Source organism: Pygocentrus nattereri, chromosome 4 (assembly GCF_015220715.1).
Source record: "Pygocentrus nattereri isolate fPygNat1 chromosome 4, fPygNat1.pri, whole genome shotgun sequence".
Lineage (NCBI taxonomy): Eukaryota > Metazoa > Chordata > Actinopteri > Characiformes > Serrasalmidae > Pygocentrus > Pygocentrus nattereri.
Window position 1 is genome coordinate 48029993 of NC_051214.1, and position 17365 is coordinate 48047357.

The 17365-nt window shown below is 41.6% G+C and overlaps 1 protein-coding gene and 1 long non-coding RNA gene across 2 annotated transcripts; both read right to left on the reverse strand.

Annotated features, from left to right (window-relative positions):
• Positions 1-307: 307 nt before the first annotated feature.
• LOC108426261 lies at positions 308-7320 on the reverse strand. Its single transcript, XM_017695615.2, has 5 exons — positions 7186-7320; positions 5405-5691; positions 3596-3631; positions 3408-3470; positions 308-3283 (listed from the first exon to the last, which is right to left on the reverse strand). The coding sequence occupies exons 2-5, from the start codon at positions 5661-5663 to the stop codon at positions 705-707; spliced, it is 2937 nt and encodes a 978-aa protein (XP_017551104.1). The 5' UTR covers positions 5664-5691; positions 7186-7320; the 3' UTR covers positions 308-704.
• A 1798-nt stretch (positions 7321-9118) lies between these two features.
• On the reverse strand, positions 9119-14008 carry LOC108416641. The gene is made up of 3 exons (XR_001857231.2): positions 13912-14008; positions 10560-10846; positions 9119-9344 (listed from the first exon to the last, which is right to left on the reverse strand). It is a non-coding gene; the product is annotated as an uncharacterized LOC108416641 (long non-coding RNA).
• Between the last annotated feature and the right edge of the window lie 3357 nt (positions 14009-17365).

Genomic DNA, 17365 nt, shown 5'->3' on the forward strand with positions numbered 1-17365 from the left:
AAAAGAAAGTTGTGATGTTATGCATCACCATGTCCACTTATAGCACAGCATCACAATAAACCAAGCTGGCATTCGTCCATCCCAGTGCTCACAGGATAAATTTACCAGTCGCTAATGACTACCTGAATGGAAACAACTGGTAATTACAATTACATTTACGGCATTTATCCAGAGCGACTTACAATTTGATCATTTTACACAGGAAGGCCAAGGTGGTGTTGGGAGTCTTGCCCAAGGACTCTTATTGGTATAGTGTAGGGTGCATCCCAGGTGGGGATTGAACCCCAGTCTACAGTGTAGAAGGCAGAGGTGTTACCCACTACACTAACCAACCACGCTTAATGAGAAATTATGGACACAAGTTTATTTTTCAGACCTGTAATCAAGCTAACTAACGTTAGCTTGGTCTCAAATTGCATCTCCTTGCTCTTTACAACCTAATTAGCTTTGACCAGCAATTACAATGACATCATAAATTTCTTGATGCGGACCATCTAGGCAAAACATTAAAAGTAAACATGTAAAACCAAAGTTGTAAAACAATGAAGGGGTGAAATGTTTTATGGACTACTCGTACAGTTTTGTACCTCTGAAAACCACAAGTCCTTAAAATTCTGTCAAAGATGACGGAACCATTAGTGAACAGCTAAAGGGCCGAAATCTCTGAGGTGTACTGGTTCTCTAGGTGGACCGTGTAAGAATCTTTAGTGATTTTTGATGAGAGAGTATAATCTCTCTCGTCTCTGCAGGTTCTTGAACACTGCTAGAGCGGGAGCCAGGGCTTCAAAAACAAACTTTTCACAACAGTTTTTAATCCTTTCCAAAAACTGCAGGTCAAACTGAACCTCTCGTTCCTTCTGATTGATGAGTAGCGCTTTCGGAATACCACACACCCACATCTGATAGGTGAGCAAAATTTTTATCTCCTTTGGGAGGTTTTTCTTGGCGGCGCAATTTTTATCATCAGTGATAATGATCTGTCTTTCTCTGGTTTGAGGGTCCTCATACACCATGACGTTCTCTGTAATGAAACATGGGTACTCACTGTGTTCTACATGGTTTTCAAATGAAATGCACTCGAACACCTTATTTACTTCTTCATCACTGCCCTTGGGGCACTTTTTCTTTGCCCACTCATACAGCAGTCTGTCATTTTGTTTTGTTTTGTTAAGCTTTCTTTTGTTTTGCTGTTTTCTTCTTTGAAATTTTGGTGCTGTGTTTACTGAATCGTTTAATGGTGTACTACAGAACCTGGCTTGCGCACCATATGACATTTTCTGATCAGGCATTTCTAAAGTAAAACCTGCAGAATTTCTGTATGAAGGTCCTGCCTCAGAAATGCACATCAATCCTGTACGATTCCCATCTTGCCCCTGAAGAGTATGGGAAGCATCCACAGTTTGGTCCTGAGGTGGTACCTCAGTATCTTTATTCTGTATTAAGGCACCAGCTTCACTCCCCTCCTTGGGATCTATATGTGGGCCTTTGCTTTGCATTAGACTGTATGCTGCCACACCCAGACAGCCAGGGTCTGAAACATATGACTCGTTGTTGGCCATTTTTGCAAACTTAATGTTTGCTTCATTCTTGTCTAGTAGTGGATCATCTCCATCAGGCCTCAAAGCATCATTGAAATCTCTGGTTTGCTTTGGAAAACTTGACTTTTGAGAGGGCATATTTGTCTTGTCAGAATGTGTGGTTATGGTTTGAGAACTACTCTCCTCCTGGGGACCTTCTGGGCCCTCGGTCTGTACTGGATCGTCTGGGGCCCCTTGCATAGAGGTGCACAGTAATGGCTCTGGTGCACATGGCTTGCCAAAGAGCATCTCTTTGTTAGACTGTATGCTTGGTTCATTCAGCATTTCCTTTGTGTCCATGGGTTCTTCTAACGGTGTACCATCTTTGTCTGCATGTTGCATTTGGACAAGTGATCCATTCTGACAATGAGCATCAGGAAGCTCTTGTTTTTGCTTTAAAATATCAAAACCCCTACATTCCTTTTGGTATGCCATGCCAGTGCCCTCACACTCTGTAAATGGATCAGGATCACAGTGCATTCGTTGAACTCCACCTTGCATTACACTGTCAACTACCACACCTACACAGTCATTCCCTACAAGGGGTTCACTGTTGGCCATTTCTGGATCACGCTGCTGGTTTGGTTCACTCTCCTGCAGGTTCAAAGGTTTGTCTAGTTGAGCCATATCTCCATCAGCCCATGGGCCCTCACTCGGCACTGGACCATCTGCGGCCACTTGCAGAGAGGTAAACGGTAAGGGCCCTTCACCTGGTTTACCAGTGAGCATCTTTCTGGCAGACTGTGTGTTTGGCTCATCATGCATGACCTGTGTGTCCATGAGTTCTTCTAACAGTGTACCATCTCTGTCTGCATGTTGCATTTGGACAAGTGATCCATTTTGACAATGGGCATCTGGGAGCTCTTGTCTTTGCTTTGAAAAAACGATTGCCCTACATTCTTTTTGTGATGGCATGTCTGTGACCTTAAACTTTACATAGGGATCAGGATCATGATTCATCTGGGGACCCTCCCTCTGTATCAGATAATCTCCTGCTACATTCAGAGTGTTGGGCTGAAATGGCTCTGTTGTAAATGTATCAATTTTGAGTACCTCTTGGACAACCTGTGTGTTTGGAGTTTGCTGTATTTGGGTGTGTGTGGTACATTGGCCCTGGGCAGCATGGTGGATTTGGTGTTGCTTTGAAAGTGTTTCTTCGGGAGACATGCTAGTATTTTGGGGTTTGCTGTCAGTTGTTTTTTTCACATTATGCAAGGCATGTCTGAGATCTATGCTTTCACAGGTAGTAGCGAGGTCATCAGATTGTAACTGATCCTCACTTTGTGACAAATGTTTGCTGAAAAGTGAGTTGCTACTACTGTAACTTGCACTGTATGAAGATCCATATGCACTGTCTGTAACGACATCATCATCATGATCATCACCATGATCATCATCATCATCATCTCTTGCTGAGGCAAGGCCTCCATCCTTTCCAAAAAATAACTTCAGTGGAAGATCAGGGAATTTGGCATCCTTGTTGGTATCAAAATATGACAGAAGCTTTTGGTTACTGTAAATGTCCTTAATATCTTTAGCACTGAAACACAGTCCCTTTTTTAGTTTCTTATTCATTAACTGTTTTTCCAGAGTGTCCATTTCACCCTCTGCAAGTTTGCTATTCAACATACCAATCAGGTTTTGGCTGTTTTCAGAAGCAGAGACCCACTTTTCCAATTTGTGCAAGGTGGACAAACACCGGAGATCTGCAAAATATAAATAAAACTGGCATTAACAGACAAAGTTTGTATGAACAATTTCAAGTGCTGATGTCATACAAGTAAATGTATGAAATGTAAGAATTTACAATGTACAAATGTAAGAATTTACTTGGCATATTGGGGTCACTGTCTATTTCATCCATAGCTTTTTCAGAGCTTCTGGGCCTCTTCCCTGTGTACACCAGAGAGGAGAGTGAAAGAAGATTTAAAACCAACCCACAAACAGAATATCAATATCTAAATAACACAGATACCTTATAATTCTAGATTTAAAATCTATATATTACAGCAACTTACTTTCTGGTCCTGCATGGTCTGTATCACTGTTCTTTTCTGTAGAGTAAACACAAGTCTGTTACTGACTTCATACAGTCCAAGTGAGGTAAAGACTAATAGCATTAGGTAACGCATATTATACAGACATCACTATTGTTCAGTTTAGTTGAACCTTTTCTGCACAAACCCCATGTGGGACAGCATGTTTACCACTTTGCTGCATCACCGGTTCTTTTAACAACACACTGAGTTTAGGAACTGAGGAGACCAACTTCTGTGGTTTTGAAAGACGCTGTTTTCCAGTTGCTGCTGTTCAACATTTTGGGATCTAATTTATCATATTCTTGTTGCCTAATGCACCAAATGTTATCAGTGGTGACAGGTCTGGACTGTAGGCAGGCCAGTTTAGCACCCAGACTCTTTTACTACAGAGCCATGCTGTTGTAATATGCGCAGAATATGGTATTAATGGTCCCTTCACAGATGTGCAAGTTACCCATGCCATGTACACTAATGCACCTCTATAACATCACAGATTCTGGCTTATGAACTGTGAACTGATGATATGCCAGGTGGACCCTCTGCTCTTTAGCTTGGAGGCCATGGTATCCATGATTTCCAAAACGGAAATGTAAAATTTTGATTCATCAGACTACAGGACACTTTCCCCTTTGCCTCAGTCTATCTTAAATCTTGGGCCCAGAGAAGGTGGCAGCGTTTCTAGATTCTCCATGCAGCAATGACACTGAGATGTGTGTAAAAACTCTGCAACATCAGTGTTATTTTAAGAAGTGTCCCTTTTCATTACATATCTATATTTATTTTATTTCATACACCAGTCGGGGATAACATTATGACCACCTCCTTGTTTCACTACTTACTATATGGGAGCACTCTGTAGTTCTACAATCACAGACTGCAGTCCATCTGTTTCTCTGCATACTTTGTTAGCCCCCTTTTACCCTATTCTTTAGTGGTCAGGACCCCCATGGACCCCCAGTATTTGGGTGGTGGGTCATTCTCAGCACTGCAGTAACACTGACGTGGTGGTGGTGTGTTAGTGTGTGTTGCACTGGTCTGAGTGGATCAGACACAGCAGCGCTGCAGGAGTTATGAGTTAACTTATCCCACAGTTTTTGAGATACTGACGATTATCATTAAATTCTGAATTTTTTCCTATCACAATGAAAAACTGCAGGACAATCTACTAGACTTCTGCTCAGCCTAAGGACACCGTTTCACATATATCACAAATTCAGTGTTGTTCAAATCTGCACTCATCTGTTTGTCTTTTTTTCATCCCTCATTTCTCCCATAGTGTCCCATTCATTTTTGCCCCCACGCAAGCTCTATTATGTCTTTGGCTGACAGCCACCATACTACATGTACTCACTCAGGGAAGGTCCTTAAACTTGAATGTACAGCCATACTGACCCGCACTTTCTATCTGTAGATTTTTTCAACCCTCGTTCCTCCCATAGAGATTCATTCCTTTTAATAACACCTAACAACCCCTACAATCCGTCCAGTAAACAGTCGTACACCATGGCAACCTCTTAGCAACATCTTAGTAACCAAAACTTATATCATATCAACCATACAATCGCTCTGCATTTTCTTTAAGAAATGCAATATTCTTGAAATTTGTTTGTGTTTTGATATTAATATATAAGCATGAGAAATCCTGCGAAAATGGTAGCTCATGTCTTGTTTATCGAGCATTACGTTTAAATTGCTGTATGAACTCTATAGTCTCTCGTTATTGGTTCCCCTCAGCTTGTGAGACCAAATTTGCACCCCTCTATATGTGTTAGGCATAAACAGACTTACCCAAATCTTTAATCAAATCAGGCTCATTTTCTCTCAACCATTCCAGTGTCAACTTGAACCCTGTGTTGGTGTTGAGATGTTTATAAAGTTCACGCATCTGATCTTGCTTGGTTTTCTGGCTGAGAATTTCGTTTGGCATTTCTCCACGTAAATATTTCTTCTCCATCAGAAAATCAACCAAGCGTTTGACTTCTCGCACACCATTTACCACCGCACTTCGGTTTCCCTCCAGGAAAAGCTTGGCTTGCGATTCCTCCATGATTCCTCTAAATACGGTTTACAACCACCTGCAGCACAAGGTGAAAGAGACAATCGGATCAGACTAAAGAAAAGTTGTCATTAGGAAACATAATATAAGTGGTGGACAGTACCTGAGTAACTGAGTAAATGTAATTAATTTCTGTACTTTAGTATTTTTGGTGTATCTGTACTGAAGTTTCTCCGTTCTGGGCGACTTTTTCCTTTCACTCCACTACATTTCAGAGTCTAATATCCGACTTTTTCCTCCTACATTTTGAGAAATCTGTCGTTCCTTTTGGTTTCTGTGTGTATAAAAACGTAACATGTCAAAACGAAAGAAGCGCAAAGCCAGAGCACCAATCAGGGCCCAGCGGTCACTTTGTTTAGAGCTGGTTTTGACCTGTTGGTCATACCGACCCAGTGCAGCACGCGGTTCAACGTCAGCGCAGCAGCGTAAAACTTTGGGAGAGTCTGTTCAACATAAATGATGAACTAACCTAACTTTGTGTAAACAGAGCACAATATAGAAATATGTCCACATATGCAGCCGTGACTGGCGCGGCTTTTTTGTCCTGTTTTTTGTCCTGAAGATGTCCTGTTAATGTAACTTCACTGCACAGAACTTAAAACCATGACTCTTATCTCATGTTCTGCTTTTAAACTGCGCTGGCAGTTCACTGTTTGATGCCCACATTTACTGTAGATGTTTCACGTAGATCTTTCCATCTAATCCACCTCCTGCACCTGATGATACTTTGAGTACTTATGGACAGAACTTGTGTTGAAGTTTGAACTAAAGCCTAACGTGACAAACGTGTGAAAAACGTGTTGGGATGCTTTTATCCTGGTGTTTGTAACCGACAAACAAAGTCAACGAAGACCTGAACCTGCGAAAGATAAACGCCTTAGAGGATCCTGTTTATCGGCCTACGCAATTTACTCATGATAATAAAGTAATTTCATTTAATGTTTTATTGCGGTTATACAGTCAGACACAGGCGTGGAACCCTTAGGTGACACCAAGACATAGCAATGTTTGTTGTGCTCAGATTTAAACAATAACTACTGAGCTTTTTCAAGAAATCACTGCACTTTCGTGCAAGGGAAATGTCTGTAAGGTGCTGTTAGTTTTAGCTCGAGAGCCCTTCACCCGCATTAGTGCCAAAGTTACTTGTGGGAGGTACAGTATAAGAAGGATCCCCTGCCTTCAGCTTAGGGTTCACAGCTCGGTCACAAACATCAGCACTAAAGCATTAAGGCATCACAACAACACAGCTCGTTGTCTGTCCACACCTCTGTCCAAAAGTCACCCAAAGGCTCATCATAACTGAAAGATCCTGACCTCATTTCAACCCCCGCCGCACTCTGGTCGCATTACTCGTGGTTGGTTTCTGTTCACTTGCTCTGGATGTTCTTGCAGAACTCTCAGAGCTGTAAAACCGAGCGCCACGTCATCTGGAGCACTAAAGCAGCCGAGCTGTGAGCTCCAGCAGGAGGGACGCCACGCCAGAGCTGCCTGAGATACTGAGAGACGCACTCACCTGCGAGATGACCAGATCTGATGATCAGCGGTTTCTATGTGGGAGAAACGAAAGCGCTTCTGAAGAACAACGACACCAAACGGCACTTCTCGCGAGAGCTGACTCTGAGTTTGGCGCTAAAATCTGGTAACTCCCCGTCCGGATCTCACCACCTTATCTGGATCTCAACTCCCCGTCCAGATCTCAGCTCCCCGTCCGGATCTCACCACCTTATCTAAAAGAGTAATTCTGGCTCTGATGTCCTGTTATCATTTTTATAACCAGACTGGCTTCATGAACTCATTTCAGGTGAAAGTCCTCCAGCGTCTCTCTTGGTAAACCAGTCTTTTAATAGAAGGTCATTAATTAGTGACGCTGACGTCTATTAAAATGATCAGAAGCACAAAACACTGAAGGTAAACAGTTTCCATCAGGGAGAACCGAGTGGCTCTGAAATCACTTTTTACACACAAGCAAAGTTTCAGTTTCAGATTTATTTACAACTTAGTTCCAAGTTTAAGTTGAATAAAAACTGGCTTTAAACTCAGGATCACAGATGAGCTCCTTTACTATGTTGATCTGTAGGCGTCTGTTCATAAACATAAACCAGCCCAAACTCATTTACTATAAAATGAAATGGTGTTTGTAGAAATTCAGAAAAAAGCCGCGTCAGTCTCGACTGCATATGTGGACATATTTCTATATTGAGCTCTATTTACACAAAGTTAGGTTAGTTCATCATTTATGTTGAACAGACTCTCCCAAAGTTTTACGCTGCTGCGCTGACGTTGAACCGCGTGCTGCACTGGGTCGGTATGACCAACAGGTCAAAACCAGCTCTAAACAAAGTGACCGCTGGGCCCTGATTGGTGCTCTGGCTTTGCGCTTCTTTCGTTTTGACATGTGACGTTTTTATACACACAGAAACCAAAAGGAACGACAGATTTCTCAAAATGTAGGAGGAAAAAGTCGGATATTAGACTCTGAAATGTAGTGGAGTGAAAGGAAAAAGTCGCCCAGAACGGAGAAACTTCAGTACAGATACACCAAAAATACTAAAGTACAGAAACTAATTACATTTACTCAGTTACTCAGTTACTGTCCACCACTGATATATATATATAGGCATTTATGATCATAGTATTTCTCTATAATGGCGATAACATTAATAAACAGACCCATACAACATAATCCTCCCAGGCATTACACGGTTTAATGAAAAGGTGTTCAGCACTGGACATTACGGTCCAGACAACCGCAGCCACATACAAGCAGTGGTGGTAAGTAGATACAGATGAATGTCTAATTACATTGAGCACCAACTCAAGTAAGGATAAAGGGATGGCTTTTATAATCAGGTTAAATTATTTTCGACAGCAAATAAAGACACTTTCTTAAATCTTAAACGTATGTTGACCCCTTGAACAGTGAACTGCAGACCAGACCCCTTTATCCATCTGTTCCTTCAAGAAAACTGGTCTATATGAGACACACCTATTATTACACATGTGGGGTAAAACTCTGTAAATATGACATTTTCCACAGTACATCAGCCCTTACTGGCAAAACGGTCGTTTCTCCAAATCACAATCACCCTGTAGGAGAGATTGGGCTTCACACCGGTTTATTTTGCTCACATGCATTTTGCTCATTTTATTTATTTATTAACAAATGTATTTCCAAAAAGTTGTGCCATTCTGCAAAATGTAAATAAAACAAAATGCTATGATATGCAGATCATTTAAACCCTGTATTTTTTTTAAAATAGTACAAAGACAAGATATCAAAAGTTGAACCTGAGAAATGTTGTTGTTTTTTTGAAAAATATAATTTGATGCCGACAACTGGTTCCAAAAAAGTTGGGACAGGGGCAACAAAAGGCGGGTAAAGTTGTGTAATGCTAAAATAAAAACAAACAAACATAAAAACCCCCAGTATGATTGGGTATAAAAAAGCACCCCAGACAGGCCGAGTCTTTCAGAAGTAAAGATGAGGAGGGGTTCACCACTCTGTGAAAGACAGCATGATCAAATACTCAATCCAAGAACAACGTTTCTCAGTCGTCTGCAGAACATAATAACCTTAAAAGATTCAGAGATGACCGGTATTTGCTGGCTGTGATCTTTGGGCCTTCAGGTGGTGCTGCATGGGCTCAGAACCACTTCTGAAAGCCGCTGCCTCTGAAATGCAAAGAAACCACATATAAACAAGATATCAAATCTCTTCTGCATGCTGTTAATTATGGGAACATAATTTAAATCGTTGATATTTCTAACATCTTTAGTCATTTTAATAGTGAGGGAAGAGACATTTTGACCGGAACATTACATTTGGAGGTAAAGTCACGTTTGTTTAGGAGCTCATATTGTAAGATTAAGATTTAAATCCGAGAAGTTTGAAAACATTTACATTTTACTGGCACTCTTCTCCAGAGCCACTTACAGTTTGATCATTTTACAAAGGTAGGCCAAGGTGGTGTTGGGAGTCTTGCCCAAGGACTCTTATTGGTGTAGTGTAGGACACTTACCCAGGTGGGGATTGAACCCCAGTCTACAGCGTAGAAGGCAGAGGTGTTAACCGCTACACTAACCAACAAATGCCAACAAACGACTGAACTACGTTAAGGACTTTAGGAACTTCAGCTTTGCCCTGAAGAAATAAGACTGTGTCATCAGCTGACTGCGAGATCTGGTTTTTATATCCCCAGCAGGCTACTGATGCCTCTGAGGAGCTCTGTTCTGATGAACAACTGCAAAAACTGCAGGACAATCTACTAGACTTCTGCTCAGTCTAAGGACACCATTTCACATATATAACAAATTCAGTGTTGTTCAAATCTGCACTCATCTGTTTGTCTTTTTTTCATCCCTCATTTCTCCCATAGTGTCCCATTCATTTTGCCCCCACGCAAGCTCTATTATGTCTTTGGCTGACAGCCACCATACTACATGTACTCACTCAGGGAAGGTCCTTAAACTTGAATGTACAGCCATACTGACCCGCACTTTCTATCTGTAGATTTTTTCAACCCTCGTTCCTCCCATAGAGTTTCATTCCTTTTAATAACACCTAACAACCCCTACAATCTGTCCAGTAAACAGCTGTACACCATGGCAACCTCTTAGCAACATCTTAGTAACCAAAACTTATATCATATCAACCATACAATCGCTCTGCATTTTCTTTAAGAAATGCAATATTCTTGAAATTTGTTTGTGTTTTGATATTAATATATAAGCATGAGAAATCCTGCGAAAATGGTAGCTCATGTCTTGTTTATCGAGCATTACGTTTAAATTGCTGTATGAACTCTATAGTCTCTCGTTATTGGTTCCCCTCAGCTTGTGAGACCAAATTTGCACCCCTCTATATGTGTTAGGCATAAACAGACTTACCCAAATCTTTAATCAAATCAGGCTCATTTTCTCTCAACCATTCCAGTGTCAACTTGAACCCTGTGTTGGTGTTGAGATGTTTATAAAGTTCACGCATCTGATCTTGCTTGGTTTTCTGGCTGAGAATTTCGTTTGGCATTTCTCCACGTAAATATTTCTTCTCCATCAGAAAATCAACCAAGCGTTTGACTTCTCGCACACCATTTACCACCGCACTTCGGTTTCCCTCCAGGAAAAGCTTGGCTTGCGATTCCTCCATGATTCCTCTAAATATGGTTTACAACCACCTGCAGCACAAGGTGAAAGAGACAATCGGATCAGACTAAAGAAAAGTTGTCATTAGGAAACATAATATAAGTGGTGGACAGTACCTGAGTAACTGAGTAAATGTAATTAGTTTCTGTACTTTAGTATTTTTGGTGTATCTGTACTGAAGTTTCTGCGTTCTGGGCGACTTTCTCCTTTCACTCCACTACATTTCAGAGTCTAATATCCGACTTTTTCCTCCTACATTCTGGGAAATCTGTCGTTCCTTTTGGTTTCTGTGTGTATAAAAACATAACATGTAAAAACGAAAGAAGCGCAAAGCCAGAGCACCAATCAGGGCCCAGCGGTCACTTTGTTCAGAGCTGGTTTTGACCTGTTGGTCATACCGACCCAGTGCAGCACGCGGTTCAACGTCAGCGCAGCAGCGTAAAACTTTGGGAGAGTCTGTTCAACATAAATGATGAACTAACCTAACTTTGTGTAAATAGAGCTCAATATAGAAATATGTCCACATATGCAGTCGAGACTGACGCGGCTTTTTTCTGAATTTCTACAAACACCATTTCATTTTATAGTAAATGAGTTTGGGCTGGTTTATGTTTATGAACAGACGCCTACAGATCAACATAGTAAAGGAGCTCATCTGTGATCCTGAGTTTAAAGCCAGTTTTTATTCAACTTAAACTTGGAACTAAGTTGTAAATAAATCTGAAACTGAAACTTTGCTTGTGTGTAAAAAGTGATTTCAGAGCCACTCGGTTCTCCCTGATGGAAACTGTTTACCTTCAGTGTTTTGTGCTTCTGATCATTTTAATAGACGTCAGCGTCACTAATTAATGACGTTCTATTAAAAGACTGGTTTACCAAGAGAGACGCTGGAGGACTTTCACCTGAAATGAGTTCATGAAGCCAGTCTGGTTATAAAAATGATAACAGGACCAGATCAGAGCCAGAATTACTCTTTTAGTACTTTTACTTTATACTTAAGTACATTTGAAGGGAAATACTTTAGTACTTTTACTCAAGTGGAGGTCTAAAGGGAGGAACTTCTACTTTTACTGGAGGAATATTTTATCTTGGGGGTCTCTACTTTAACTCAAGTACATGATTTCGTCCACCTCTGCATAACATACATTTTTCATAGCTAGGCTGAAAACAGTTACACAGTTTTAATTCCTTCTGATGGTCTAGACTCCAAATACTGATCTCTGGTCCTGAAGCTCAGAGAAAGCTGCTTTATGAGAAACTTGGTTATTTACCTTCATACACCAAACCTGACGTTCGAAACCTGGGAACTCAAGTCCACCTTTAATTTAGACGGTAAAGCTCAGTGCTCACCTTTAAGAAGATGTCCTGTTAATGTAACTTCACTGCACAGAACTTAAAACCATGACTCTTATCTCATGTTCTGCTTTTAAACTGCGCTGGCAGTTCACTGTTTGATGCCCACATTTACTGTAGATGTTTCACGTAGATCTTTCCATCTAATCCACCTCCTGCACCTGATGATACTTTGAGTACTTATGGACAGAACTTGTGTTGAAGTTTGAACTAAAGCCTAACGTGACAGAAACGTGTGAAAAACGTGTTGGGATGCTTTTGTCCTGGTGTTTGTAACCGACAAACAAAGTCAACGAAGACCTGAACCTGCGAAAGATAAACGCCTTAGAGCAGGGGTCTCAAACTCAATTTACCCGGGGGCCGCTGGAGGTAGAGTCTGGGTGAGGCTGGGCCGCATCAGGTTTTCCACAAGAAAAGCTCTTACAAAAACATTCCAATGTTATCAAATGTCTTTATTTTTATTTTTTAACAAAAAATAAGATGAAAAAATAAATAAATTAACAATTCATAAGAAAAATAAAATAAAATCAATCAGTAATAAATAAATAAAATGAAAATAATAATGATAATAATAATAATAATAATACAGCAGATATAGAACACTGAAGAAACCACATATAGTTGCTGACTAGAGAAATGTAATTATTATTATTCAGATTCAAATGTCTGTATTAACAGTTCTTTTTTTTTTTAAGTGTTAAATTTGTGAAAAACACCACAGTTTAAGTTAGAACGTGAACTTAAAAAATAAAAAATATAGTTTTTAAATAAAATACAATTTTAAAAATACAATTTTAATTCATGATATAGATCCTATTTTGAGGAACTCGGAACACCGAGACGGTGCTTCTCTATTCCGGCGGATCGGAGGGAGAGAGAAGCCCTGGGTCAGGAAGGAGCCGCCGCCCGTCTCTCTCACCGCACTTCACGTTGTTTACATCAATAGAGGGAAAAGAATTCGGGCCGAAAGTTTTATTTGAGAGAGAGAGAGAGAGAGAGAGAGAGAGAGGGAGAGAGAGAGCGAGAGAGAGAGAGAGAGAGAGAGTGAGAGAGAGAGAGAGAGCGAGAGAGAGAGAGAGAGAGAGAGAGAGAGTGAGAGAGAGAGAGAGAGAGAGCGCTTTGGTAGAGAGACATAGAGTAACAGCAGAGAGAGAGAGCGCCGGCCTCGATAAAGCTGTTATTAATCAGAGAAATAAAAAGTGTCCTGGTTGTTCCACGGCGGTTACATTCAGCAGGTACAGACACGCCCACAGCAACACACCTCAGCGGTTTCCCTGTTCCTGTCTGAATACGCGCACGCAGCGCTGTCCATGGAGCTGAGACGCTGACCCGGCTATACAAGCGCCGATGCACAGATCATAGGAGGATAAAAATAATTCAGCAGAGGGTGGGACGTGTAAACCAGAGGGGGGGAAAGTCCCCACCATCCCCACCGGCAAATCGCACCCTGAATATATTAAACTTAAATTAAATTAAATATTAAACTAACATTAAACTTTCATATTAAGGCGAGGCCACAAACTATCGTCCCGAGGGCCGCAGTTGGCCCGCGGGCCGCGAGCTTGAGACCCCTGCCTTAGAGGATCCTGTTTATCGGCCTACGCAATACAACTCATAGAGCTGTAAAACCGAGCGCCACGTCATCTGGAGCACTAAAGCAGCCGAGCTGTGAGCTCCAGCAGGAGGGACGCCACGCCAGAGCTGCCTGAGATACTGAGATACACACGCTGAGAGATGCACTCACCTGCGAGATGACCAGATCTGATGATCAGCGGTTTCTATGTGGGAGAAACGAAAGCGCTTCTGAAGAACAACGACACCAAACGGCCCTTCTCGCGAGAGCCGACTCTGAGTTTGGCGCCAAAATCTGGTAACTCCCCGTCCGGATCTCACCACCTTATCTGGATCTCAACTCCCCGTCCAGATCTCAGCTCCCCGTCCGGATCTCACCACCTTATCTAAAAGAGTAATTCTGGCTCTGATGTCCTGTTATCATTTTTATAACCAGACTGGCTTCATGAACTCATTTCAGGTGAAAGTCCTCCAGCGTCTCTCTTGGTAAACCAGTCTTTTAATAGGACGTCATTAATTAGTGACGCTGACGTCTATTAAAATGATCAGAAGCACAAAACACTGAAGGTAAACAGTTTCCATCAGGGAGAACCGAGTGGCTCTGAAATCACTTTTTACACACAAGCAAAGTTTCAGTTTCAGATTTATTTACAACTTAGTTCCAAGTTTAAGTTGAATAAAAACTGGCTTTAAACTCAGGATCACAGATGAGCTCCTTTACTATGTTGATCTGTAGGCGTCTGTTCATAAACATAAACCAGCCCAAACTCATTTACTATAAAATGAAATGGTGTTTGTAGAAATTCAGAAAAAAGCCGCGTCAGTCTCGACTGCATATGTGGACATATTTCTATATTGAGCTCTATTTACACAAAGTTAGGTTAGTTCATCATTTATGTTGAACAGACTCTCCCAAAGTTTTACGCTGCTGCGCTGACGTTGAACCGCGTGCTGCACTGGGTCGGTATGACCAACAGGTCAAAACCAGCTCTAAACAAAGTGACCGCTGGGCCCTGATTGGTGCTCTGGCTTTGCGCTTCTTTCGTTTTGACATGTGACGTTTTTATACACACAGAAACCAAAAGGAACGACAGATTTCTCAAAATGTAGGAGGAAAAAGTCGGATATTAGACTCTGAAATGTAGTGGAGTGAAAGGAAAAAGTCGCCCAGAACGGAGAAACTTCAGTACAGATACACCAAAAATACTAAAGTACAGAAACTAATTACATTTACTCAGTTACTCAGTTACTGTCCACCACTGATATATATATATAGGCATTTATGATCATAGTATTTCTCTATAATGGCGATAACATTAATAAACAGACCCATACAACATAATCCTCCCAGGCATTACACGGTTTAATGAAAAGGTGTTCAGCACTGGACATTACGGTCCAGACAACCGCAGCCACATACAAGCAGTGGTGGTAAGTAGATACAGATGAATGTCTAATTACATTGAGCACCAACTCAAGTAAGGATAAAGGGATGGCTTTTATAATCAGGTTAAATTATTTTCGACAGCAAATAAAGACACTTTCTTAAATCTTAAACGTATGTTGACCCCTTGAACAGTGAACTGCAGACCAGACCCCTTTATCCATCTGTTCCTTCAAGAAAACTGGTCTATATGAGACACACCTATTATTACACATGTGGGGTAAAACTCTGTAAATATGACATTTTCCACAGTACATCAGCCCTTACTGGCAAAACGGTCGTTTCTCCAAATCACAATCACCCTGTAGGAGAGATTGGGCTTCACACCGGTTTATTTTGCTCACATGCATTTTGCTCATTTTATTTATTTATTAACAAATGTATTTCCAAAAAGTTGTGCCATTCTGCAAAATGTAAATAAAACAAAATGCTATGATATGCAGATCATTTAAACCCTGTATTTTTTTAAAAATAGTACAAAGACAAGATATCAAAAGTTGAACCTGAGAAATGTTATTGTTTTTTTGAAAAATATAATTTGATGCCGACAACTGGTTCCAAAAAAGTTGGGACAGGGGCAACAAAAGGCGGGTAAAGTTGTGTAATGCTAAAATAAAAACAAACAAACATAAAAACCCCCAGTATGATTGGGTATAAAAAAGCACCCCAGACAGGCCGAATCTTTCAGAAGTAAAGATGAGGAGGGGTTCACCACTCTGTGAAAGACAGCATGATCAAATACTCAATCCAAGAACAACGTTTCTCAGTCGTCTACGGAACATCCATCCATCCATCTTCGAAGCCGCCTCTCCGTCAGGGTCGTGGGGGGGTGCTGGAGCCTATCCCAGCGGTCATCGGGCAGAAGGCAGGATACACCCTGGACAGGTTGCCAGTCCATCGCATGGCAGACAGACAGACACAGACAGTCACTCACACCCAGGGGCAATTTAGCATGTCCAATTGGCCTGACTGCATGTCTTTGGACTGTGGGAGGAAACCGGAGAACCCAGAGGAAACCCACACAGACACGGGGAGAACATGCAAACTCCACACAGAGAGGACCCCGGTCACCCGGCCGGGGAATCGAACCCAGGCCCTCCTCACTGTGAGGTGACAGTGCGACCCACCTTGCCGCCGGCTACAGGCCATAATAACCTTAAAAGATTCAGAGATGACCGGTATTTACTGGCTGTGATCTTTGGGCCTTCAGGTGGCGCTGCATTAAAAACTGCGTGGGCTCTTCTGCATGCTGTTATGGGAACATAATTTAAATCGTTGATATTTCTAACATCTTTAGTCATTTTAATAGTGAGGGAAGAGACATTTTGACCGGAACATTACATTTGGGGGTAAAGTCACGTTTGTTTAGGAGCTCATATTGTAAGATTAAGATTTAAACCCGAGAAGTTTGAAAACATTTACATTTTACTGGCACTCTTATTCAGAGCGACTTACAATTTGATCATTTTACACAGGGAGGCCAAGGTGGTGTTGGGAGTCTTGCCCAAGGACTCTTATTGGTATAGTGTAGGGTGTTTGCCCAGGTGGGGGATTGAACCCCAGTCTACAGTGTATAAGGCAGACGTGTTACCCACTACACGACACCAACTGAGGCCTCTGAGGAGCTCTGTTCTGTTAGCAGGCCAAGAATTTGAGAATTTGTGTTTGACTTAAACCTTTTTAACAAAAGTGTGGCCCAGATTTATAACAAATTGGTTAATCAACAAATTGGTTGATCGTGTCTAAGGCCTAGTGAAAATCATAAAATATCACGATAATCAGTGAGGTCCAGCATCAAACGGGTGTTTGAAATATGTCGACCTTTTAGAAATGCAGATTGATTTCAGTGCTTTTTTGACATCTGTCACTAGATGGCGCTGGGGTAGCGCTGCGGCCTCCTTGAACTGAGAACGCCAGAGGGAACAGCAGAGGACTGTTGACTGGCTGCAGAAGAGGAGGAGGAACAGCAGAGAGCAGGTACGTCTCACACTCGGCAGGTTATCCTCAGTGGATGAAGAGCACATATGAATCTGGGGGCTTCAGTTTCGGTTTCAGTTTCCCTGCTTTTAATAACACTGAAGACAAACTGGATGAAACAGCTTGTCAAAAACCCAAACTAATTGAGGAAATTCATATCACACACACACACACCCTGGACAGGTCGCCAGTCCATCGCAGGGCA